This window comes from Mastigoproctus giganteus, chromosome 6 (assembly GCF_048544385.1).
Source record: "Mastigoproctus giganteus isolate SK-2022 chromosome 6, ASM4854438v1, whole genome shotgun sequence".
Lineage (NCBI taxonomy): Eukaryota > Metazoa > Arthropoda > Arachnida > Uropygi > Thelyphonidae > Mastigoproctus > Mastigoproctus giganteus.
The window spans coordinates 163,805,323-163,831,520 of record NC_143580.1 but is presented as its reverse complement, the minus strand read 5'-3'; the positions used below and the strand labels follow the sequence as shown (position 1 = coordinate 163,831,520).

The 26,198-nt window shown below is 36.0% G+C and overlaps 1 protein-coding gene across 5 annotated transcripts in view; it reads right to left on the bottom strand.

Moving 5' to 3' along the window:
* The window catches only part of LOC150084715 (echinoderm microtubule-associated protein-like 2), a 364,524-nt gene that overhangs the window by 76,047 nt on the left and 262,279 nt on the right, over nucleotides 1-26,198 (bottom strand). For all 5 annotated transcript variants that reach the window (XM_090376571.1, XM_090376573.1, XM_090376572.1 and 2 more), the window contains 3 exons: nucleotides 23,985-24,110; nucleotides 14,315-14,446; nucleotides 11,427-11,583 (listed from right to left, as the gene is read on the bottom strand). In XM_090376571.1, the coding sequence (XP_090232697.1) occupies nucleotides 11,427-11,583; nucleotides 14,315-14,446; nucleotides 23,985-24,110 (415 nt within the window). The remainder of the gene's footprint in view (nucleotides 1-11,426; nucleotides 11,584-14,314; nucleotides 14,447-23,984; nucleotides 24,111-26,198) is intronic.

Here is a 26,198-nt window from a genome sequence, read left to right as displayed (position 1 = left end):
ATGGAACAAGTAAACGCATGGGCTGTGTTAGGGTAACTAAGAGTAAGAACAGGTGCATGTATACTTGCATGTACACTAATGCTAGAAGTATAGTAACTAAATTTGATCATATGGGTGCACAGCCTAAAACAAGGGGGGGGCAACCACATTTTGGGTCCCCCACATAAAAAATAAAATGTTTTATTTTTAAATAAATATAGTTTTATAAATACAATTTTGTATATATATTAAAACTTTTATTTATTTAAAAAATAAATTTATATAATAATTTATTTAAAAAACATATATATTAAAATAGTTCGTAACTAATAAATATTCAACCTTTTTAGGTTTACAATGTTTTTAGGTCTATTAATTTTTTTATTATAATAATATTCTACGTTCAAAAGGAACAAAGGCGATGAATTTGTCAATTACTTCTTCTACAGTTACTGCAGCAATAAGTAGTTCAACCGTTCTTGCGTCATGACGCTTCTTAATTTTGTTTTTATATGACTCATTTTGAAAAAGTTCATTCAGGAGTGAAACTTGTAACACCCGAAACCTGAAAGTCGTATGTCACTTTTCTGAAATTTGGATATAATTCATATCGATTGGGATCATTAAGCTACTTTCTCCAGGTTAAAAGATTTTTGCAGTTTAGATGATTAGTGGCTTTTAACAATGATATTTCTGTCTGTAAATCTGTCAAAGATTATTGAAAACAGTCGCAAAATATTTCCATATATTCAGATGTAAGATTTTAATTCAAGGAGATTCCCCCGTAGCTTTGATTACTACATGGGGTTTCCAAAAAGTAAGGTAACACATTTTCTCTCTCGATGATGTTTAATGATACGAAATTGAAATTACACACCAAGAAATAAGTGAACATGCACTACTTCTCTACAAAGTCTCCAGTTTTTTTGATGCACTTGTCCCAACGATGGATCAGTTCATCAATACCTGTACTGAAGACGTTCTTGCCCACACGTAGTAACCAACATCGCACCGCCTGATGAACTTTCTCATCTGTGGTGAAATGCTTTTCTGAAAGGTGTTTTTTCAGAGGGCCGAACAAATGGAAGTCTGAAGGTGCTAAAGCCTGGGCTGTAGGGGGAATGTGACAGAGTTTCCCACTGATTATGGCGCAACTGCTCACGAGTGGCACAGACAGTGTGTGGAGTTGCATTGTCATGCAACAAAACAAGCCGCTTATCAGGAGTCCTGGTCGTTGTGTCGAATGATGGCTTTCAGTTTTTCCAACGTTGCACAGTAAGGCTGTGCATTGATTGTTCCTCCCTGCAGCAAGAAATCCACCAACGGAACGCCTTGGCAATCCCAGAACACTGTGGCCATGATGCCAATCTGCAATGTCAACAGCCTGCTTTAAATTCATTGCACTGAAAACACACCTGCTTCTTTGTCATCACCTTTTCGCCATCCACAGCAACCAGTTCACGGTGAATGTCACTTGGTAAAAACAATTTTGTTTGCAAAAAGTGAATAACTTCACGAACACCTGTTTTGGACCACACTCCCATGGTAGCCGCCATTTTGCAACTGGAATCTGCTGGGAGGTGACAGTACCGCAACACTGCACTAGCAGTCTTTTTGAACATTATTAACGGGTCTATCTGTCCACTGTGTTTCATCTCATTCCCTTTCACCATTATTAAGAAAAAAAATGTGTTACCTTACTTTTTGGAAACCCCGCGTAGGATTATTTCTTGATTAAATCTGCTCTCTGCAGCATTCATTAGGGTATCAAGAAGCGGGTAATAAAAATTTATTCATAAATCTTCTAAATTTTCAAAGTGATGTTGAATATTACCATTTTCGAGGGCTCCTGTCTCCCCTGTGCGCACGCCTATGAATTTGATGAATCTGAAGTGCTGATAAAGACATCAAAGGCAGATAATGTTGGGATATCAGAGACATGGTGTCACACAGATATAAGTAGTGCAGAATTGGAATTTGGGGAGTACAATGTGTACAGAAAGGATAGATAGGGTAGGAAGGGAGGAGGGGGTTATGCTGTTAGTTAAGAAACACAAAATCCAAGAAAATGCATCAAGTTTATATGGGTGGACAGTACAATGTTGAGTCTGTTTGATGTGACATAAGTATTGGACAAGGGAAAATGAGAGTAGGAGTGTGTTATAGAACTAATGACTCTGATGAGTACAATGAACAATTGTGCAGAGAAATAGAGTGGGCCAGTAAATCAGAATGTCTTGTAATGGGGATTTTAACTTTCCAGATATTGACTGGAACTTGCGGATTGGTCACTCGCAAGCTAGCAAGACTTTTGTGGATTAATTGGAGGATTGTTTTCTATAGCAACATGTTCGAGGGGCAACCAGAGGGAGTAACACTCTTGATCTGATTATCAGCAGTGATTATTCATGGATTAAGAATTTGCAGATAAAGGAACCACTAAGTGACAGTGATCATAGTGTTCTGATGTGGGATTTACTTAAAGATGGAACTACCATCAAGAGTAAAGGGAAGGGTTTTTGTTTTAGTAAAGGTAGCTACAGTGGTCTCAGACAGTTTTTAAATTCTATACGGTGGGATCAAAGGATTATGTTTAAAACAGCGAATTCTAAATGGGAAGCCCTCAAGGAATTAATCTTGGAAGCTACTAGGCTTTTTATACCAACTAAGAAATACTATTCAAGACTTAGACTTAAATGGATGTCAGATGACCTAATGAGGCTTGTAGCAGAGAAGAAAAATTGGCCCACGAAGTGGCTACTAACATCAGTCACAAGTGCAGAGTATCCTACCTCCTCGTGGTGTGAGCTGGGCAGGTTGGCCCTGGCTAAAGTCGTGCATGCTATTCCTCCCTTACTGGCCTCTCAACCCAGTAAGGGTTTGCATATCTCGGGCCTAATATAAAAGACAAAGAGGAATTTCCTAGCTCACATAGTCAGGAGAATCTGCAACCACCGCTAGAGGCTGGTGTTGTTCCTGGAGGTGCTGAGGACCAGGGAGCAGCTGCATCTTCGAGGCGTGCATTTCCTTGCAGCTCTTGTACTGAAGTATTCACCATGAAGTTGGGCTGAGGTCTCCACATTAAGCGGGCCCATATCAAGGAAGCAAATGAGGCAATTCAGACAACCAGGGTTAAAGTCCGACGGTCAACAGAAGAATAGGAAATGTTAGCGCAGGCCGAAATCGAACTTCGTGGGTCATCAAGTAAAAACATAAATCAGAGACTCCATCAACAATTCCCTCATAGGAGTATTGAAGCCATTAAAGATAAGAGAAAGCAAGATAATTATGCCATTCTCCTTTCTTCTCTCCCTTCCCAGACTGACGTTATTGAACTTTCTAGCTTGTATGGGGAAGAGGTTTGGGAAAGTGTACCAGAGAAGATAATAAAGGAAACACTATGACATTATTGTGGCATCTTTGGCGGAAATACCTGAGTGCTATAGCCATCGTATTTTGAAGAATCTTCTGGCTGAAGCTATAGATGGACGTCTGGATATGGAAGGCCTAGATAGATATATGAGGATTGATCTTCTTTGTTCGAATGGGTTGCCGAGGGCGGTTGGACGCCCTCGGCGTATATCGTCTGATGGGAATACAAGAAGAGAAGGTGCTAATAATATATCAAGAAGAGTGAAGCATAAAAAGGAATATGCTTAGATGTAGAATCTATATCATAATAACAGAAGACTGTGTGCTTTTAGCGTGCTTGATCCTGTAGACACTGCAAGTGACAGTTCAGACTCGAAAACGGTGATTGATTTCTGGGAAGACATGCTTTGTACGGAGCCAGATGACATAGTGATGAGGAGTACAACTACCTATTTGGAAAACGAATAGATTAAGGAAAGTATCTATAAATATATTTACTGGGATAGCAGAACTAAAGGAATCCTTTCCAGCTGTTAATGCTAGCCCAGGCAGATTTTCTTCCATCTTTCTTAGAAATGTTCCCATGAAAATTATGCTGGATTTATTCCCCATTGTCTTGTGGATGGACGATGTTCTAAAATCACTTTGTTCTGCAAGAACAACATTGATCCCTAAGAAGGATGCAAGTACACCTTCGAACTACCGACCCATTGCTATCTCTTCAGTGTTTTTGAGAACGTACCACAAGTTATTAATGAAGCAGCTGAATAAGGCTGTGAAGACTGATAATCATTAAAAGGTTTTTGTCTATTAATGGAGTAGCAGAAAATGTGTTTATTTTTCAGTCACTAATATCTCATGCTCATCAAAGACTTAGGAGGCTGCACATAGCAAGTCGACGTCCAGAAGGCTTTCGACAGAGTCTCCTTTTCTGTGGTTGCGGATGCCCTAGAGGGGCACAATTTTCCAAGATTGTTTATAGGTTATATACAGCAAATACAGAGCTCATGTTACCCAACTATTAAGTTCCTTAATGACTCTAGAACTGTGAATCCTAAAAGAGGGGTGAGGCAAGGAGATCCTCTCTTTCCAGCAGATGTGGCTAGGTCTGCAACTGGACTGGCAGATCAGCTGAGGATCTTTTTCATCTCATCCAAGACAGAGAGAGTACAGCGTTGTGATTGCCAACCTCCAATAGGAGACAGCATCAAAAGAAGAAATTTATTTTTTTCCTGGTTATTTTATTATTATTTTTTAAAAAGAACATCATTGAAACAACTTTATATATAATTGATATGATAACTTCACTGTGCCTCAGTTTGTTTCCAAATTTTTACCAATGATCCACGCAAGTATATACCGGGTGGTTATAAAATAAGTTTTCCTATTCAGGAGACCCTAGTGCCGAAATGGTTACAGTTAGCGCTGTGAAAATCGGTGGGAATGTGATTTAGGGTATGGGAAAGCGATTTGTAGAAGAAAAAAAAATTAGTTGAAATTTCTGCCACCAGTAGGAAAATGGCGATGCACATATTTAGAAGTTGTCATTTACTTCAGGACACGCTGCTTACGCAAATGACATTCTATTAGATAAAAGCAGAAAGGCCAAAGAAGGTCAATAACCATTATGGCTCTTACAAAAAAGGAATGTGCTCTTTTACTATAAAAAGGAACTACCAGAATAATAGTAATGCTAATGCAGCATAACGTGAATATCGGAAACTTAAAGGTTTGCATAAAGGACCTTTGATGTCGGTGGGGCTTCGAAAACTAATAAAGAAATCTGAAGCGACTGGGGAATTAGGTGTAATTCCAGGCAGGGAAAGACCACGTATTGGAACAGAGGAAGTAGATGAAGTGGCGATTGCAATGGCCTCCAGGTTAGAATGCAAAACACTACCAGTCAGTAGTGTCAGAGGTGTGTCAAGAGACTTGAACCTTCCTTGGTCTATGGTACATAAAGTGCTTCAAATAATTTTATGCTGGTTCCCGTACAAGAATTAAAATCTTGTGATCAGCAACAATGAATAGGCTTCGCTCTACGATTTCTGGCTCGTATGGAACTTGCTGATACATGGGCTCGAATGATCTTGTGGTCTGATGAGGCATATTTCATTCTTCATGGGGCTGTAAATGCACAAAACTGCTGAATATTCTCGTCCAACTGCTGTGCATGAAAGACCACTACAAATTCCATACATTACAGTATGGTTTGGATTCACAGTAGAGTTTATAATCAGACCATTTTTCTTTGAAGAGTCTACACCTCATGATGGCCCTGTAAGGTGAATGGTAACTAGTGCATGGTACTGTGCTCTTCTAAGAGTGCAGTACCATGCACACCATCACATAACTCAGTACTATCACATTATTCCTGCTCTGCAAGAAAGGCAATGCTTGCAAACCGCAGTGTTCGTGCAAGATGGCGCCTCTCCCAACGTTGGTTGACAGGTGAAGGAACTGCTCCGTTCAACATTCGGAAATGATCGCATAATTTCTAGAGACTTTCTGCAGTTCTGGTCAGCCCAATCACCAGATCTCAATCCCTGTGATTTCTGGCTATGGAAGACAGAATTTACTGTGGTGGCAAACAGACGCTTCCGATTTGAAAGAAAGCATTAAACAGCATGTAGCCAACATCCCCAGTGAGATGCTACGTGAAACTGTGTCACATGCAGTCCACCGTTTTCAGAATGTCATCTCAAGTGAAGGAAAGCACATAGAACAATATCTGTAGATTTCTAAGTTCTGATATTAAAATCTAATCCTAAGTTAAGTATTCCATCTCATGTTTACAGTGCCAATTTCTCCCCTGGTAGCAGAAATTTGAACTATTTTTTTTCTTCTTCTACAGATTTCTTCTCCATACCCTAAATGACATACCCACTGATTTTCACAGCGCTATCTCTAACTGTTTTGACACTAGGGTCTCCTGAATACAGAAACTTATTTTATAACCACCGGGTATATTTGAGAAGGGTTGTTACTTATAGTACCAAGATGTTTTATATTTTTCACATTCGATTACAGAAGTTTAATGCGAATTAAAAAGTTTAAAATAGCACCACAACACTAGAAAATTTTATATACAAGAGATTTTCAATTTGAAGTGGAAATTGACCACTTAGCCTATGCTAAATAAGAGAGGATATAAACCTTTTCCAGTAGGCAATCATCATCAATGAGAGACAGGTCTCTACTATCTAGCAGCCACTGATGTTAAAACACTTCAACATTTGAAAATTTTTCTCACAAAATCATTAAAATAAGAGAAATTTTCTCTATTATAAATAAATTGATAAGTTTTGCTCAATCAAAGGATAAACCACACTATCCAAGTATTAGCTGAAATCTAAGTAATTATCACAATACAATATGAAATGAAGTGCTGATGCAGGCACCCTAATGCCTCTGGCACAGCAAACTAAGCCTCAATGTTCAGTAATTAAAAATGTAAACTGCAACCGTGGTTTTTTCCTTATTATAATATATAAAAATTGGATGAATCTGTAAGTATTTCTATCCTTATCAGACTTCCCACCTTTCTTTCCATATCTTCATTCAGAGTTTATTCTCTTCTTTTCTTTTCTTCCATAATAATATTATTATAAATGATTGAGTAATCTGGGAAGGATGTGACACTCAACAAATTTATTGCATATTCTTTTTGATATGGAACAAATCCACATCTTCAAAAGATCAGCTGGAAGCTTCCTACCAATGCCTTGGTCAAGAGAGTGCATCATACATGTGTATGATGTAAATGTATATACATATGTTTTATGTAAATTAAGTAGTAATCCATCATACACATTTATATACATTTAATTCCAACGCATCACAGCCTAAAAAAATGTGCAATTTGTGAAATGTTTGCCGAACTCTCTGGAACGGAACATGATATTGCCATGGGGGATGTCTTTGTGTGTGCATGATGTAAGGAGTGTAAGGAAATCAGGGGACAACTCAGCATTGTTATGGGCCTATATGAGAGTTTGAAGGACAGGGTGGATGCCCTCGAAAGATCTAAATTGAGGGGCCCATCAGGCTCTCAGTTGCCCACATCAACGCCAGAGCTTGCACTTGGTCATCACGCAACACAGCGGCAACCCCCAAGGCAGAATGCGCTGGTCCCACAGGAACTAGTAGTTGTTGGTGACTTTATTGTCAGGGAAACGAGGAACATGCTTTGTAAAAAGGATAGGTGGAACAGGACCAGGGTATGTCTGCCGGGAGTAAAGGTTGATGACGTTGTAGAGCAGATATCATCTTTTAAGGGCACAAAAGGTGATATAGTTGTACACGTTGGCACTAATGATAATAAAAGTAGGAGACCGGCAGAATTACTTAACAAGTACAGGTCACTGTTGAACAAAAGCCGAGAATTAGGGCTGAATTTGAAAGTGTCTGCAATTCTGCCCAGACACGATAGCAGGGAGTATATGATGAGAGCCTTGTCGATCAATTCGGCCCTGGAAAGATTGTGCAAGGCTCAAGGGATAGAATTTTTTTCAGCCTGGTCTGTACTTGTTTACAGGAGAGACTGCTTCTAAAGGGATGGGATACACTTAAATAGAAAGGGTGCAAGAATATTTGCTGATGCTATCGAGGCAGTGTTAGATGGGTCGGAAAACTGATAGCGTGGGGGGATACAAGGACTAATAGTTTAACAGTAGCCGTAGGCAGAGGTGTAGGTGATTCTTGCACAACTTCTATTAGAACAAGTAGCGACCTGGAGCGAGGGGTGTTGGGGGTTTCAGGGACGGATGGCAGTCATCCTGAAATAGGTGGGTATATGGGATGTGTTAGGGTGACTATGAATAGGAGCAAGTATGCTTGCATGTATACCAATGCAAGAAGTATAGTAAATAAATTTGATGAATTTGAAGTGTTGGTCAAGACATCAAAGGTGGATATTGTTGGGATAGCAGAGACGTGGTGTCACACAGATATAAGGAATGCCGAACTGGAATTTGGGGAGTATAATGTGTACAGAAAGAATAGACAGGATAGAAAGGGAGGACGTGTTATGCTGTTAATTAAAAAAAACAAAATCAAAAGAAGTGCACCCAGTTGATATAGATGAACACTGTTGAATCAGTTTGGTGTGACATAAGCACTGCGAAAGCAAAAATAAGAGTAGGAGTGTGTTATAGGACTAATGACTCGAATGAGTACAATGAACAATTATACAGAGAAATAGAGTGGGCCAGTAAATCAGAAAGTCTTATAATGGGGGATTTTAACTTCCCAGATATTGACTGGAACTTGTGGGTTGGGCACTCACACACTAGTCAGACTTTTGTGGATTTATTGGATGATTGTTTTCTGCAGCAGCATGTTTGAGAGGCAACCAGAGAGAGTAATACTCTTGATCTGGTTATCAGCAGTGATCATTCGTGTATTAAGAATTTGCAGATAAAGGAACCACTAGGTGGCAGTGATCACAGTGTACTGATGTGAGATTTACTTAAAGATATAATTACCATTGGGGGTAGAGGAAAGGGTTTTTGCTTCCGTAAAGGTGAGTATAGTGGTCTCGGAAAGTTTTTAAATTCTGTACAGTGGGATAAACTGACCATGTTACCAACAGTAAATTCAAAGTGGTAAGCATTCAAGGAATTAATCGTGGATGCTACTAAACGTTTCATACCTATTAAGAAATATTGTTCAAGGTTTAGGCCTAAATGGTTATCAAATGAACTAATGAGACTCTTAACAGAGAATAAAAATGCATGGGATGCATATAAATTATCAAGCGACTCAGAAGCCTATGGCAGATATAAGCTAGTCTGTAATCAGGTCACAAAGGAGGTTAGGCAGGCGAAGGCAGATTACGAGAAATCCTTGGCAAAAGATGCTAAGAAAAACAGCAAGGATTTCTTTACTTATATAAACTCTAAAAGGAAGGGGATAAATCTGACTGGTCCACTGGACATCGATGGTTCAACTGTTGATGGTCCTGCTCAGATAGCAAACAAACTGAATGAGTATTTTGCATCTACATTCACACATGAGGAATTATTAAGGTTTGAAAATAGCAGAAGGTTATCAAATAGTAGCAGGGTGCTTAATGATTTTGTAATAACTGAGAGCAAAGTGGAGAAGAAATTGTTGAAGTTAAACATAAGAAAAGCACCTGGGGTGGATGGGATCTATCCAGTTATATTAAAGTAAGCGGCAAAGCAACTAAGCAAACCCTTAGCCATAATTATGAGAGCATCCCTGGACTCAGGGGAGGTTCCACGGACTGGAGATGTGCAAATGTATCCCCAATTCACAAAGGGGGATCGAACGGTGACACGAGTAATTAACAGACCAGTTAGTTTAACTTCTGTTCCGGGTAAAATAATGGAGTCACTGGTTAAAGATGCATTGCAGGATCATCTAGACAAGACTGCAGCAATAATTCAGACACAGCATGGGTTTGTTAAGGAAAAGTCTTGTCTGACAAATTTGATAGGATATTATGATGTTGAACTGGATGCAAAAAATAATTTTGATATCATATATTTGGATTTCAGGAAAGCTTCTGACACTGTTGCGCATGAAAGACTATTGTACAAATTAGAGCAGAATGGTATTAAGGGGTAAGTTGCTACAATGAACAAAAGGATGGTTAAGTGGGAGAAGACAGAGGGCAGTAATCAATGGGTGCTGCTCTTCGTGGACTAATGTTATTAGTGGAGTCCCACAGGGTTTGGTGTTGGGTCCACTGTTGTTTTGTATATTTATCAATGATATTGATGAAGGTATATCAGGCTTAATGTCGAAGTTTGCAGATGATACAAAGGTCGGCAGGGTTGTTAATGACAGTAATGGCAGTGTGCTACTGCAACAGGATCTAGATAATTTGGGCAGATGGGCTAAGAAGTGGCAACTGAAGTTTAACCTTGACAAATGCAAAGTACTGCATATGGGTAGAAGTAACCCCAGAGAAACGTACCAACTGTGTGGTACTACACTTAAAGTGGTAGAAAATGAAAAAGACCTGGGAGTAATTGTGCAGGCAGATATGAAGTTTTCTGAGCAATGCAGACAGGCTGCCAGGGCAAGTCATGGGGTTTTGTCAATGATATATAGGAATTTTGCTAGCAGGGAAAAGGAGGTGATTATCCCTCTGTATAAGGCAATAGTCAGGCCACGCCTTGAGTACTGCGTACAGGTCTGGAGGCCTCATTTTAGGAAGGATGTAGATTTACTTGAACGTGTACAGAGAAGGGCAACAAGATTGGTGAGGGGAATGTAGGGATCCTCTTACCAAGAGAGGCTTTAGTTCTGCAAATTGCAGTGGCTGGAGACTAGTCACCTGTGCGGTGATCTGATTGAGGTGTATAAGGCCTTGAATGGGTTGAGCACGCTGAATTCTGATGGGATCCTTCCACTTGTTCAGATTACGAACCTAAGGGGACATAACTTCAAATTAAGAAAAGATAGATGTAGAATAGATGTGCGGAAGTTTGCCTTTAGCCAGCAGGTGGTTAATTGCTGGAACAAACTTCCATCTGTCGTTGTGGAAGTTGATAGGTTGAATAAATTTAAGGAGGAACTGGACAGGCATTTGGAGGGAATGGTGCGATTTTTTTTTTTTTTTTTTTGGCTGATGCTGCATAAGCTCATACGCATGCTTTCTTGCATCACATGCCACTACTACATTTTGACTTACCATGGTTCAAGCCCATGTGACCCATAAATACAGTGCTGTATGTTGTATTCTCTCTATCTTTTGAATTCCTCTGACTGTGTATTGTCCCAGAGTATAAACAAAAAATTTATTTATTTATTTAGACAATTCATGCTTGGTTAGATTTATTGTCAAAAAAATTGGCAATTTCCTGTTGCCAGATTTCAGATATTGAACCTATCCTATGTAATTGAACAAAATGAAAAAAAAAATAAAATAATAAAAATAAGTGAAGGCAAAGAACTTTATTCGAAGATAAGTTTCAGAACAGTTGGAATGCGTTTCTGGAGCATTCTGCTTAAAAATGAATCTATTTTCAATTTCTAAAAGTTGGCAGATATGCATACATGTAATGCATGTATGCACACGCACACACATACTTGAAGATTACCTGGTGAAAACTTGACAGAATATATAGTTTCACTTCCGTCAGCATGCACAGAATGTACCTGATGTGTTGTAGCATCCATAACAATCCAATGGCCACAAGTGGTAGCTATGACTAACATACTACCATCTGGAGAAAAACAGGCTGCATGAACAGATTCCTAAAGAAAATTATCAATAATAAATTCAATTTATTTTTAAAAATATCATATAGTGATAGTAAATGCAATAACATGTCAAATTCTAAGAACCTAATTAACATCTTAATCCAAAAATTGTATTGGTGGATTGAATGATATTGGTCAAATTTCTTTTCATAAGATTTTTAATAAAAAAAAAAAAAAAAAAAAAAAACATTGCAATTGGCAAGAAGTTGTAACATCATAATATCAAAATATATTTCCATTAACCATTTATTTGCCTAGGTGCCAAATAAATCTTGATTTATTTGGCACCTAAGCAAAAGCACACAAACCAAAAAAAAAAAAAAAAAAAACCAATCAAAATAAATAAAATAAAACTCCTTATCTGACTTCAAAGTCTTTCCTTGCATTGGTATCCATTTTCAGATTTCACCATATCCATTGCCTGTCTTTGGAACCTTTTAAGCTTCTTTTTTTTTCAGGTGCAGTCTTACAATTTCCTTATTACAGAGGAATTATGACCAATCTCTACAAGCAATGTTTGATAAATCAACACACTTTTCTCCTGCAGTTCCTTGTCAATATCATTTATGAAAATTAGTAAGAAGAAAATACCCTATGTTGATCCCTATAGGGCCCCACTTGTTACATTAAGCCAGCCTGTGATCCAGCATAGGATCACATGCTACCTTACCAATAAATCCTGGTTGATTCCAGTTTATATAGCAATTTCATGAGAGACGGTATCGATAGCTTTACTAAAATCTACTTATATAATGTCATAATTGTTTCCTGCTTCCAACTTTAATGACTTCATATAACAATTAACCAGATTAGTGAGGTAGCCCCCTCCCTCCTTTCACACATCCATGCTGGGATCTATTGAGAATACCATTCTTATCAAGATAATCCTGAATCATATCCTTAACTATAGAGCCCATAATCTTCCCTACCACAGAAGTCAAACTCTTTGATCTGTAGTTACTCAACTCCTCTTTAGCACCACTTTATTGACAAAAGGGCACTAATGACATTATCATTAATCGCTAATGGAGGCTAATGACATTCTCAATTACATTCTTCCCAATGGTTTGATACACTCAGATGCAAATATTGTAATTTCTCTCTTGCTCCAAATTTTAAGGACTGTTCTTGATGCCAGATATTTTATAAAATTTAAAAAAGCAGGTATTCTATTACATGCTTTCTCAAAGTCAACAAATTCTAAATACGGGTCCTTGTTATTGATGATGTAATTTGTCTTAGCATGAAATATTTGATTTTGATATCTCCTGTTTAGCCTGAAACCTAGCTGCAAGGTTATATTGAATGATACCTCTAACCCTCTATGATGACACTTGCATAGATTTAGCAAAGCAATGATTAACTGCACTGCTTCATCTATTCAAAAATACCTTCATTTGATAATTTAACCCAATACTTCCAAATTCACAGAATTTATTCATTAAGCTCCTAGAAGTAGTGTATATGTGCCTCTTTATGCCTTTAAAACCACTCACACAAATCCATATAATTGCTCATCCCACGAGGCCTTCAGAAATCTGTGTAATCCCTCTCCACACCTTGTTTTCCAGGCTACTGCATATCAGAATACAAGCAGTACAAGAATTAATAAAGGAGTGGGGTTTTAATTCCAATGTATAAGTTGAAACACTACCCATGCATTATAATTCTGTCTTTCTGTCCAGAGGATGTTGTGTTCCCTGCTGAGATATTAACAGGCTTTAAATTATACTTAGGCACACACGATACAATATTGTTTTAGAATTTTCATATAATAAAACTGTATTATGCATAATGTTAATTATGCATAATAATAGTAATAATCATAATTTATAACAGTGAACTAAGTTACTGATCAAACACTTTTCTAGTAAGCTATTTGTGACTTATAATTGTTAAATACCATTTTGAAAAACAGAACTGTGAATAGCTGAAAGTTTATTATACTACAAAAACAAAACTGACATCCATTGAGTGGTCTCTATACATAAGTTAAATTTAACTAAATAAATAAAATTAGTTATTAAAGAATAAAAAATTATTTTAAAAAGAAAACCTTTCGATCACAGCCAAAAAATAAATGAAATTTCTGATTGTTCTTTTGAGAAAAGTTTTATATTGAAAATATTATGACAGCAACAGATAACAAACAAAATGTATTTATGCCATAAAAGTTTCAATGTATATTTTATTAAGTGAACCATAAATTTTATTTTTAATGCACTTTTTAACTTAATCACAGCATTTTTCTTTAAAATTTATTCTCCTAATTTCATAAACTATTTTTCACAAAGTATGGTGATGAAATTTTTTTTACCAGTAGCAATTCTTTATATTTTATAAAAAAAAAAAAAAACAGTTAACACATGCTTAAACTTATAATACTGTTAATATTAACAAGCATCATGGTAATTATATGAAAATAACATGGACTTGCATAATGTTACGCTTTTTTTTTTTTTTTTTTGCCTACATAAAAATCAAGCCATCATTTTCAGTTTATAAATTGGGATTCCACCGTAAAATAACATTTTATGGATAATGCAAGTGACTCAGTTTGAAACTTCTGTCTGCATTTTGAGTTTGAAGCACATGAGCATAATAAGTTCAAAGAATCATAACATTACCAGGTACTCTTGTGATACAAGTAGTGGTGTTCATTAGATGAGAAAAACAAATATTCAAGCAAGTATAGGTTTTAGAAAACATCAAGAATTTCACTCACTCCTACATCTTTACTCCAAACAACAGAATGTGACATTGTATCCCATAAGTGAATAGCATGATCATATCCTCCAGTGAGAAACTGATTATTTGTAGGATGAACAGCTAATGCCCAAATTTCTTCTGTATGACCCTAAAAAATATAAACAAGTACAATAATAAAATTAATTAAAATTATTAACCATGAATTTCATTTGTGCATTGCCTTAATGAATTTAAATTTAAGGTTTCTTAAAATTTCATATATTCTTAATTTTTAAAAAAAAGAAATGAATTTTTATTCATTTTGTACTGGATAACAATGTATTTTCTTTCAGCATTTACTTACAGTAAAATTATTAAGTTTTAGAAACATATCAGATAATGTAAATAAATTATAAACACCAATTGTTTTCACTGAGTTGAAAGATGAAATTATAAGAATGAAACATTTCAAATTTTAGGGTGCAGAATGCCAGATCACATTCATCTCTCTCTTAATTCTACTTAAGAAAGATTAGAGAGACCCTCTTTTATTATAAAAACTCCCCACCCCCCATAATCCAAGGATGATGGGGATATATTGGGTATATAAGTTTTCTTTTTTAGTATTATCTTTTTTTATAGCAATTTTTAGTCATTTTTCTCATCTAAAATAGTGAGGTATTAGTAATCTGCTTTTAATTATATTATTTTTACTCTTGTTTCTTTACATTGTGACATTTTATTAAACACACTGTAAACCATAAAGAAAGCTAGCATAAAAAAAGCAGTATTCCCTTATGTAGAAATTGAAGAAACCAAAACTTACAGGAAGTGGTGATAATGTGACATTGCTTCTATAGATGCTTATATGTACACACAGAAAGCTTTACTTATGTAACCAAGCCACTCACTGCTGCCTGTTTAGTACTATACTCTAAATTGATTTCTCTGTAAACAATGCCTCAATTTCAAAAGGTGTACCTTTTTTTTTTTAGAACTCGAAAAAGAAACCCAAAACCATAACTCCTGATGAATTTCATGGCATTATTCATGGATCAGATGGAGATGAAGAAATTCTTGGGCTCAAAAAGGTATGCAACAGTGTATAATTGCATAAAAGTATATATGTGTAATAAATTATAAATTTACTGGTATTAATTAATGTCTTTCTAACAATAAGCACATCCCTTCAATTCAAGCTTAGGATATTTATATACCCCGTGCACAAGATGACCCTAAAATTTTAGACAATTTTTTAGTGCTTCGAAGGTGAAATTATATACCAGAATACACAGTAATACTTTCACAGCTACAAGTTACAATGGGGTACAGAACACTAAATCTGAGGAGCAGGAAAAAAAGGTTGTCTGGTCCAACAAATCCTAATTCCAGTTATTTCATGTTGCCAGCAGGAACAGGGTATGGTAACAGCAGCATGAATCAACATACCCATCATGACAGATATCAGCACTGGCTCGTGTTGGAATAATGGCATGTTTTTATACCACATGTTCAGATATCTGAACATTTGAATGCCACAGCTTAGTTGATCACTGTTGCCAAGTTCATCCTTTTTACATCATAGTTACGGTGGGATAATACTCCAAGGTACCTATCATTCATAAATGGTTCCAGAAACAACACTTTACCATAATTCACTGATCTGTTCAGTCACTAGATTTCAACTCAATTGAAAATCAGCAGAATGAAATGGAACAGGATGTAGGGATCTGGCAAGTGAGGCAACTGCAGGATATGATCAAATCTGCAGGGGGTGGGAAACCTGTGGTACATTTTAGCAGCATATAGAATCCATGACCAACTTGAGACTGTTCTGAGGGCTAAAGGATGTAGGAGGTACTACTTCTATTATGTCACTGTACCTAACAGACTGGACAGAGTATATATATATATTTTTTTGTATGCATTTCTCTCTCTCTTTTTATGTTGCGTTTACCTTTTTCAGGCTGCCAGATGGCACTATATATCATTTACAATTTCCAGATTCTAGCTTTGACAATCTTTATCATTACGTGCTGCTTTTGTATAACTTTATATTTAAATTTCATTACCACACATCTTTAGTTTTAGTTTGTCTTGTACAAAGTTGTTTTACCACCTTTTTCTTGAAATGCACAAGGCATAATTCTTATGGGTTTTGGTATTTAACTATATAATATTGGTGTAAATACACCATAGTTAACCCATAAATTTAAACTACATAAGCAGTATAGAAGGCATCGTTTTAATTGTATCTCATATTGTGGTTGCCTTCACAACGAGATAGCGGTACTGCACTACTTCATATAAATAACACTTCTCTAGTAGAGAAGACTACTGTTATTTATTTTCAGAGGATACCATCACCCAGACGATGTAGTTTAAATTTATGGGTTAACTATGGTGTATTTACACCAATATTATATAGTTATATTTCTATAATGTAAGTGTTTTTTTCCATTCTTATGTTCACTTTTCTTAAAAATTTGTTTTAAGAAAAAATGTTCTCTTAAAAAATGTTTTTTTCTCTTAAAAATTTCTAGATTTTGGTTAAAAATTTATTTTCAGGTGCCACTTTTGTTTAGTTTTATATCTATATTTTGTTTTCATTTTAATTTTAATTTTTTTCAATTGAAAATTTAAATTTTGCCTAAGTGTTATTATCTCAAGTCTGTTGCTCTCTTTTAACTATGTTTTCAAATCTCTTCACCTTAACTTGTATCAGACTAATATATTATATATCTATAGAAATTTCAGTTATCAATTCCAGTTTTAATTTCTCGTCTTCATAGCATTAACTGTAAAGTTCACAAGCCATTTTCTAAAACTTAACTTTTAATCCTTGTAATTTTTATTTTGTTTACAAAATTTTATTTTCTTTATTTATGTTATGCTTTTTACCCTTTGGCTTGTGGTTTACATCAGAAATGAAGATACGTGTTGATTTTTTGCTCGTAATCCTGGCCATTGACTCCTGATGAGAGGCCAGTTTAGGAAGTTGTGTGGCAATGTTATCAATTTTACAATTATTTATTTCTTATTATGCATATTTTATTTGTTATCTGTCAGTTATCTTCACTCTCTCTCTCTCTCTCTCTCTCTCTCTTTCTTCCTCAGTTTTCTTCCTTTTTTATCACTTATATAATCTCCAAGATAATTTAGAAATTCTAAATACAAAGATAATAATCAATTAAATTTTGAAAGCCAATTAAATAGAAATTTAACGACACCCTCCTCTGACGGGCACCAAGTCCAAATTTATGTGAAATATCACCAGCAGAGAAGTAAACAAACTACAATAAAATAAAACAAAAATAAACCAAAAATAGACTGACCGTTATGCCCCATCTCAACAGAGGACCACAAGCCCAATAATGGTCAGGGAATCGCTGCATTTCGATCGCTAGACAAATTGCCACAAAGGCGAGTCAATCGAAAGATCAGTCCGCCATCTGATCTACAGATCGAACCGCCAATGCAGAAGACTTGAATAGCGGTAGTCCCGATGCAGCGAAAATTAAAAATAGGACAAATACAAGCACTCCAATGCAAAGCCACACCACTGACAAAAAGTAATCTTAACCAGATTATATAGATGAAGAATGAACTATGGATGGCAGCACAGGCACAGCATTAGCAAATCCGCCCACTACTGTCATATGATATCCTTATATTTGAAATAATTGAAAACTGAATCTTTCATAATAAAAATAAAATGATAAAGCAAACATCAGGGGCAGCAAAAAGCATATTCCTCTACATGAAATGCAGCGATTCCCTGACCATTATTGGCCTTGTGGTCCTCTGTTGAGATGGGGCATAACGGTCAGTCTGTTTTTGGTTTATTTTATTGTAGTTGGTTTACTTCTCTGCTGGTGATATTTCACATAAATTTGGACTTGGTGCCCGTCAGAGGGGGCGCCTTTAAATTTCTATTTAATTGTCTTTCAAAACTGAATCGATTATTATCTTTGTATTTAGAATTTCTAAATTATCTTGGAGAGTTTCTGTTGCAATATTTTTACTCTTGTTACCCTTCTCTTCCCTCCCTGTTGGTTTGATCGTTATGTTTAATTTTGACTATTTTTGCTCTTCTGTCTTGCCATGCTACTGGCATTATTTTTATTTTTTTAATTATCATTCTAATTTACTTTACTTTTATATTTCAAGCATCATGTAGAGCATAGGTTCCCAAAGTGGGCGGTACCACCCCCCAGTGGGCACTGAAACCTTCTAAGGGGGCGATAGTGGGTTCAGAAGCAATTGGGGGGGCTTTCAGGCGGTCTAGGGGTTAGTGGCTCCTTATCCGCATTTTTATCTCCTCGGGTCCAGTGGACTCAGTTCAAAGGTCAACTAATAAATTCTATAATTTTTACTCTAAGGACACAGCTGAAATTCGCTATAGGTGAAGCGAGAACTATTTTCTTCGATTTTCCCACTTCAATCTTCAAAACCTTCTATTGAATTTCACGCAAATGACAAAAATGTGACATCAAGTGTGTTTTTTTAGGCCTTTTTCTGTTATTTTTCTAAACCCACCCTAATTAGCCTAGGGCCTTTGAAATGCAACAACGCGAGCTACTGTGAGTTGACATAAGAAGCAATAAAGCGAAACAGTAGCAACAACTGTTTTTGAAAGGTGAACAGATCGTATTTCCTTTCTTCAACGTGTATTGCTCCTATGAACAGAAAATCAGGGAAATTCATCTTTTAGAAACGAGAAAAACTGGTGTAAAACTGATAACACTGCAATGCGCATTTGATAAAAAAAAAAAGTTTGCTTTATTGTAATTGTTTTTAGTAAATAATATCGGAACAGCAGTTTCCTGGGTTTGATCTTCTAATGAAATTTCGAGAAATATTTCTATTTGTAACTGCGTTATAAACTTCGAAAACTGGTGTGCAAAAGAAGAAAAAAATCATCCTCTATGAATAACGGATTGGTTCTTGAAATGTGTATTCTTCACAAAATTGCAATATTTTCTAACAGTACAAAGCTAACAGACTGCGACTAATGGCTGCTCAAAAAGTATTCTTAAAAGGTATTTGTTTGTTACACTTTGATGTCATCGCAAAGGGAGAAATTCTGTTTTAGTACAGAAGCCGAATAAATTCACTATCCACGATCATAATGCTGTTCTAAACTGCAATAAACAGATAAACCCCGCTGAAAAATAGATTTTCTCCCCATCACTTCTCTTGCTTTGCTGTGGTTTTTGGCGAGCAATTTCACACAATCAAGTCTGTGACTGCTAAATGCGATGCGGTTTCTTGTATTCTCTCTCTCTCTCTGACCGTGTGGTCATCCCAGAGTATAAACAGAAAATTTGTTAGTCGGAATGCTGCCCACCAATGGCACCAATTTATCAACTCTTTTATTGTCCTTCTAATTTTCAATATGTGCAGATAATCGACTTGGGCAAAATTCGAAAGTGCTGCTTCAATTAGGAGCAAAAACCATTTGCCCCAAACACAACGAATTACTTAATTAATTAATTAATTACAATAAAGGACGACTACTGATGATTTTACTGACTGAAAGGAAGTGTCCACAACTGTACAAGGCGGTCACTCAAATGAAAGTAACTGTATTCATTTGTATTCAAGGACAAGCTATACAGCGATGTTTGAAATGTATAATTCAGTTCACTGGCTAATATTTCCAGGGGAATTATTGCAACATATTGTTCCGAAAAACAATTACAATAAAGCAAAGAGGGTTTTTTATCGAATGCACACTAGACAAAAATCGGACTAATCTGAACTTAGGCATCCTACGATGAAGCTGACTTATTAGAACTTTAGCATCTGTTGTGAAACTGAATGAAATAAAGAAATACTTTCGAATCCGCGATGAAATTGACTTACTAGAACTTCAGCATCTGTGATGAAAGTTACAGTTGTGGACCTTTGACAATCTCCTAGCCTTCTTCCCACCAAAAGAGTATTTTTATTTCTTTCTCTCTGTCTCTTTCCCTTAGGGTCGGACTATAAAGGGTGAACTCCCTCCCCTAAGGAGTTTTTTCCCCCAAGTGAATGAAAGGAAGTGGAAATTTCAGGAAAATGAACCCCGTTTTCCTTCATTCGGCAAACAGCAGCTCTGTCAGCGCAAGAGAAGTGAAATTACATTTGCAGCTCAGAATGGAATTCAAGCAAGCAAACACGACACTTTATAGTGAATTTTTTGGGCATGTGTGTGATAGTGAAAATTCAATTTTTCCCTCAAATTTTTTGATAGTATAAAATGCATATAAAACAACCCGTTACTCATAGCATATATATATATATATATATATACAGGGTGATTCACTACCAGTGCGACAAACTTGCAGGTGTAGGGGGCACAAAGACGAATCAGAATCACATAGCATTGCAGGCTCCGAAATGCCTTCGTCATGCAGTAGAGGACGTTGAACGGGAGGTCGCGTGAACAGTGATCCCGCTGGAAGTCAGCATTTGCGAACCGGTTCCTGAGCCAGTAGGATGGACAAGTATTCAAACGTTGAACTGGCCGACATGCACCTCGCGTATGGAGCTGCGGACTGTAATGGGCGCACCGCTCTGCGCTTGTACCAGGAATGTTTCCCGCACAGGCGTGCTCCTCGTCATACGATTTTCGAACGTGTGCACAGAAGGTTACGTGAGACTGGTTGTTTCACAAGAGGTACCACGAATCGAGAGCGAACGACAAGGACGCCAGACAATGAGGAGAATGTCCTACATCTTGCAGAAGGCAATCTGAGTACGAGTACTCAAGCGATAGGCCAATGATTGGGTATTTCCCAATCCACTGTATGGAGGATACTGTCAACAAACCAAATGAGTTCATACCATCTGCAACGCGTCCAATCATTGGAGCCTGCGGATTATCCACTCCGGAGGACTTTTGCTACTTGGTTTCTTCAACAGAAATGGTTCGCAAATGCTGACTTCCAGCAGGATCGCTGTTCACACGACCTCCCGTTCAACGTCCTCTACTGCATGACTAAGGCATTTTGGACCCTGCAATGCTATGTGATTCCGATTCATCTTTGTGCCCCCTACACCTCCTGCAAGTTTGTCGCACTGGTAGTGAATCACCCTGTATATTTCGTTTTCACACCAGGTAAGATGCATGCGAAGTTCCTTCGCAACATTTGGTTGCGAAGAATTTAAGTGAATGCCTGCATACGTCGCTCCATTATGTTATTAGAGCAGTCAACAAGATTAGAAGCAATTCATTGAGTGACAGATTGTTTAGCCAACTTTGTAGTGAAAATTATGAAGATTTCAATCGTTTGCTGCTTCACACAGAAGTTCGTTGGCTTTCAAAAGGTATTTGTCTGAATAGATTTTACAATTTGGTTGATTCAGTACTAGAGTTCCTAGAAAACAGAGATGACGGATTGCGGGCTAACCTGATTACATCTAAAAATGACATCGCTTATTTGACAGACCTCTATATAAAATATTTAATGAAGTCAATCTACTATTACAAGGTAATGAATGGAATTTAATTAAAACAAAAAACGTTATTGCCACTTTTGTGGGGAAACTTCTTCTGTTCAAGCAGAATCTAGGCCGAGGGGAATATAGCCACTTTTCAAATTTATCAGCAGTGTCTCTCAAAAAGGAAGATTTACTTACATACTGCCAACACTTGGAGGTTCTCCATGTTGATTTTAATGAGCGATTCAAGGATATTCTAAACATGAATATACCAAATTGGGTTCTAGATCCTTTCTCACATGTAAGGATCATCAAATTTAGAAGAGGAACTCATAGAACTCACAACAAATTAAGAACTAAAAATAAAATTCAAAAGTGGATACCAAGAGGTCTAGCTTCAGAAATCAATACCGATACTGTACTCTGGATTATGGGAAATAGTGCAGAAATTTTTAATTGCATTTCCATCTTCTTATTTGGCTGAGCGTGGGTTTAGTGCTGTAGCGAATTTACTATCTAAGAAAAGGAACCGATTGCATATAACTGAGCGTGGCGATTTATGACTGTTTTTAATGAAAGTTGAACCAGATATTAACATACTTTTAAAAATGCATCAGGTTCATCCTTCACATTAATTTGTTATTTTTTCTTTGTAAGTTCGAAATAAACAATTTTGTAATATATTTGATGGTGTTCTAATTATTACAATAAGATTCTTACTAATGCATTTGCAATCTCTTAATATGTATTCCGAATTTTCGTATTTAAACCATTGTATGAAACTGTGCATAATGTTATTCGAGCATACACTTTACAATCTTTACATATGGGCTATGTTTCATTAAAATCGGTATAGCAATAACTGTGTTCAAGATGAAGACATATTGGCCACTACTTTTTCAATAATTTAATGGCATAAGCAGTAACGTATCATTAGTTGCTATTTACGTCGAAAATATCAAACAGCTTGAACGCGGAAAACTATTATAATGGAGGGCATTACGAAATTTATGTCTTGCAAAGTGGTTGGTGGTGGCCTGAAAAAGTTTGGGAACCTATGATGTAGAGGAATATGCTTTTTGCTGCCTCTGATGTTTGTTTTATCTTTTTATTATGAAAGATTCAGTTTTCAATTATTTCAAACATTATTCAAATATAAGTGCATATATATATATATATATATGCATACACAGGCGATTCTGGTTATTTGGGACACATTGGGACTAGTGCATTTTGGCCCGATTAAGCGGCTGCACCAATTATTCGAAATTTCACGTAAATAGTTAAAAATACAATGGATCCCCGCTCTTTACAATTGGTTCACTGTACAATCAAATCACGTTACGATGGACTTGTCATAGTAAAGTACTGTTCACTTTACAATGTGTAGTAAGCGCACTGGTCATTGTGATCACGTTTGTGAACTGAATTTTAATTCTATTAAACAGCGATTCTAATTAGTGAAAATAGGAGGAATATTATCCACAGGCTATAAAAGTAAAGATATATTAAACATAAATTTACCCTTTATTACCTTACCAATTAAAAAATTAAATGATACGTGATAATCGGAATAATTAATATGTACTGTAATATGTACATACTAACTAGTTGACATTTCTGTTCACTGACATTTGTAGGTGGGGTTAAAATTTAAAACAGTGAAAAGAGAAGCAATCAATAACAAAAAACACGGCACACACAAATTGCAAGTAATACGATATGTGCAAGTGAGAATGGAGTAACAAGTTACGAAGCTTTAAAAATAGGAATGAAGAAGATTCTGAAAATTATTTTTTTTTATATGATTGAAGATTCCACGGAAGTGCAAACACATTTTACCATAATAACCCACACAGTTCCAGCTGTCGGTATTATCGCAAATTCAATGAGATCGAGTTTACTACCAGTCTATGATAGATTTCACTAACAGAAAAGGCTCAATAAACAGGTGACTGCTAATTGTTTATGGTTGTGACCTCCAGAAATCCGATCGAACCATGTGGTACGGTCGGAGAAAATCGTAGGGTAATCTTCAGTGCTGAGGTCTCCTGCCCCGATTAAACGGCATGTTGTCCCAATTAAGCGAAATAAACCCTGGCTATTTTCTCGATTGAGTTCTGTTTTTTAAGATTTGACCCAAATAAACGACACCCCCGATTAACCGGTGGCCCAAATAACAGGAATCCACTGTGTATATATATATATATATATTATAATTATTATTATTTTTTTAATTTTGTGAGAATAAAAAAATTAATAATACAGAAACTAATTACCTGAACCACAATGGAAAAATTTAAAGACAGTGTTCCTTGTAAGATGCGATTCTTTGTAGTCCCAACAAGAAGCATATTGCCTTTTCCCTGAGATAATGCTCGTACACCTCCAGCTTCTTCAGATAACTGTCAAAATAATTAAATGCTGACTGATTTAATTATTTAAGTATAAATGCTGACTGACTGTTTAAACTCTGTCAGCTAACCTGATACTCTGCATAGAAAAGCCAAATCAGTGATGTTACTTTATGCTCTCATAAAAAAAGGAGTTCTTTTAGAAGTATTCCAAGGGAAATCTTTTATAAAAAGAGTATAAGAATTTCCTTAGAAGCATTCCATTAATTCTGCAGTTATAAGAACAAGATCAATCCTATTCTTTAAACTACATACAATGACGCAATTCATATTATTTGTGCACTATGATGTTAGCTGACAGAGTAAAGTAGGAATAAAGCAAAAATTAAAGTAAATGAAACTATGAAACAGATAATTTTAACACTATTGACATTTTGTATTAAACTCCTGAAAAGATTACATTACAAAAATAAATAAATAAAACAATTAATAAATAAAAGTAATAGTAAATAAATAGAAATCGAATTCCAGTGATGACTAAAAGAATTCTTAAATATCTCTTCTGTTGAGGATGGAGTTACTTATATTGGTATTGGGGGGGAGGAGTGAGAGATGAACCTCCCAGATTTTATTCTTGGTTTTCAGCATGCACAGGGCTGGATTTCCCATTAGGCACTATGCCTAGGGCCTATGAAGGAAGGGAAAAAAAAGTAAAAAAAAATAGGGAGGAAAAGGTTTTCAGACTTAAAAATAATACAACTATAAAACTTCAACATTATACTTGAAATTTAAAAGAAACAAAATCTACAATATTGTCAATATCTAGATTACTTGTAACGTTTCTTGAGATTACAAAAGTTTCTTGCTTCGGCTTCTCATTGTAGCAAAATCTTTAATAACATCCTTGAAGTCCGTATGACAAGTAATATTATGCTCGCTACATAGAAGTGCCAACGACAATAAGAGATCTTGGCTCATAGTCGAGCGTACACCGTTCTTGATCTGCTTAAGTTTTGAAAATGAACGCTCTCCTTCAGCATTCGATCCAATTATGGATAGATAAATTCTTAAAGCTATGTGTATGTTTGGAAAACTAGTAATCAGTTTATTTTTTATTTGTGTCTTTATTAACTCTGCCACAGATGTTTTGTCCTTGTATAAAATGCCAAAAACAATAGGAATTCATCAACAAAGTCTACTTCTAAATCAGACTAGTGGGTTTTGGCCAATGCTGTGGTTTTGGATCGAATTTCTTCTTTTGACATAGATTTATCTCTAAGAAAACTGAAGGTAGCATGCAATGTACTGTATGCAGCACGTCGTTCTGTCATTTTGTCAACAAGTTGCTCTCACAGGTAGTTGAGGATGAGTTTCAATAAATTCAAGTGTCAAATGAATAGTTACCTATATGAGGAGGGAAGCATATAATTTGTATTTTCTTATCTAGTTGTTTTTTGGTTTTTTTTTGCCAGTGCAGCAAAAGACTGTGGCTCCCTTGCAATATATGGCAAATGCCAATACTAACTATAATAACAATATCCAGTCAAAAACCATCTTGAACCAATTCAAAAATGAAGCACAATAGAAATACAGTAGAACGTTGATTATCCGGAATAATTTGATTTTTTAAATCTTTCTTTCTTTTTTTTTTTTATTAACAGTAGTACAGTAAGCTCCAGTTATAGTGATCACATTTGCAAATTGAATTTTTATTATAATAAGTGAAAGATCGAGTTTACTACCCTTTATAACAGATTGTACAAACAAAAAGCCCAATAAACCTAAACCAAAAACTGCAAGTTGTTTTTACTGTTTTATGGATCACTCATGGAAATTCACTCGTGGTTTCTTGGAAACCACGAGTGAATTTCAGATTAGTTTAGCTCCAGATTCGGTAAGAATAATATCGGCCCGAAACTGTGTGATTTATTATTTTTTCTCAATTTGTAACGGTAAAATGCGAATGAAAACAAAACACGTAGTTTTAACATTACAACGAAAAACGGAAATTATTAATAGAATTATAAAAGTTAAAATTTAGGATATCTCTCCAAAGAGTTTAATGTGGGGATTTCAACAATTTATGACATCAAGAAAAATTCCAATGATATAATAGAATGTGTTGATTATGGATAGTGA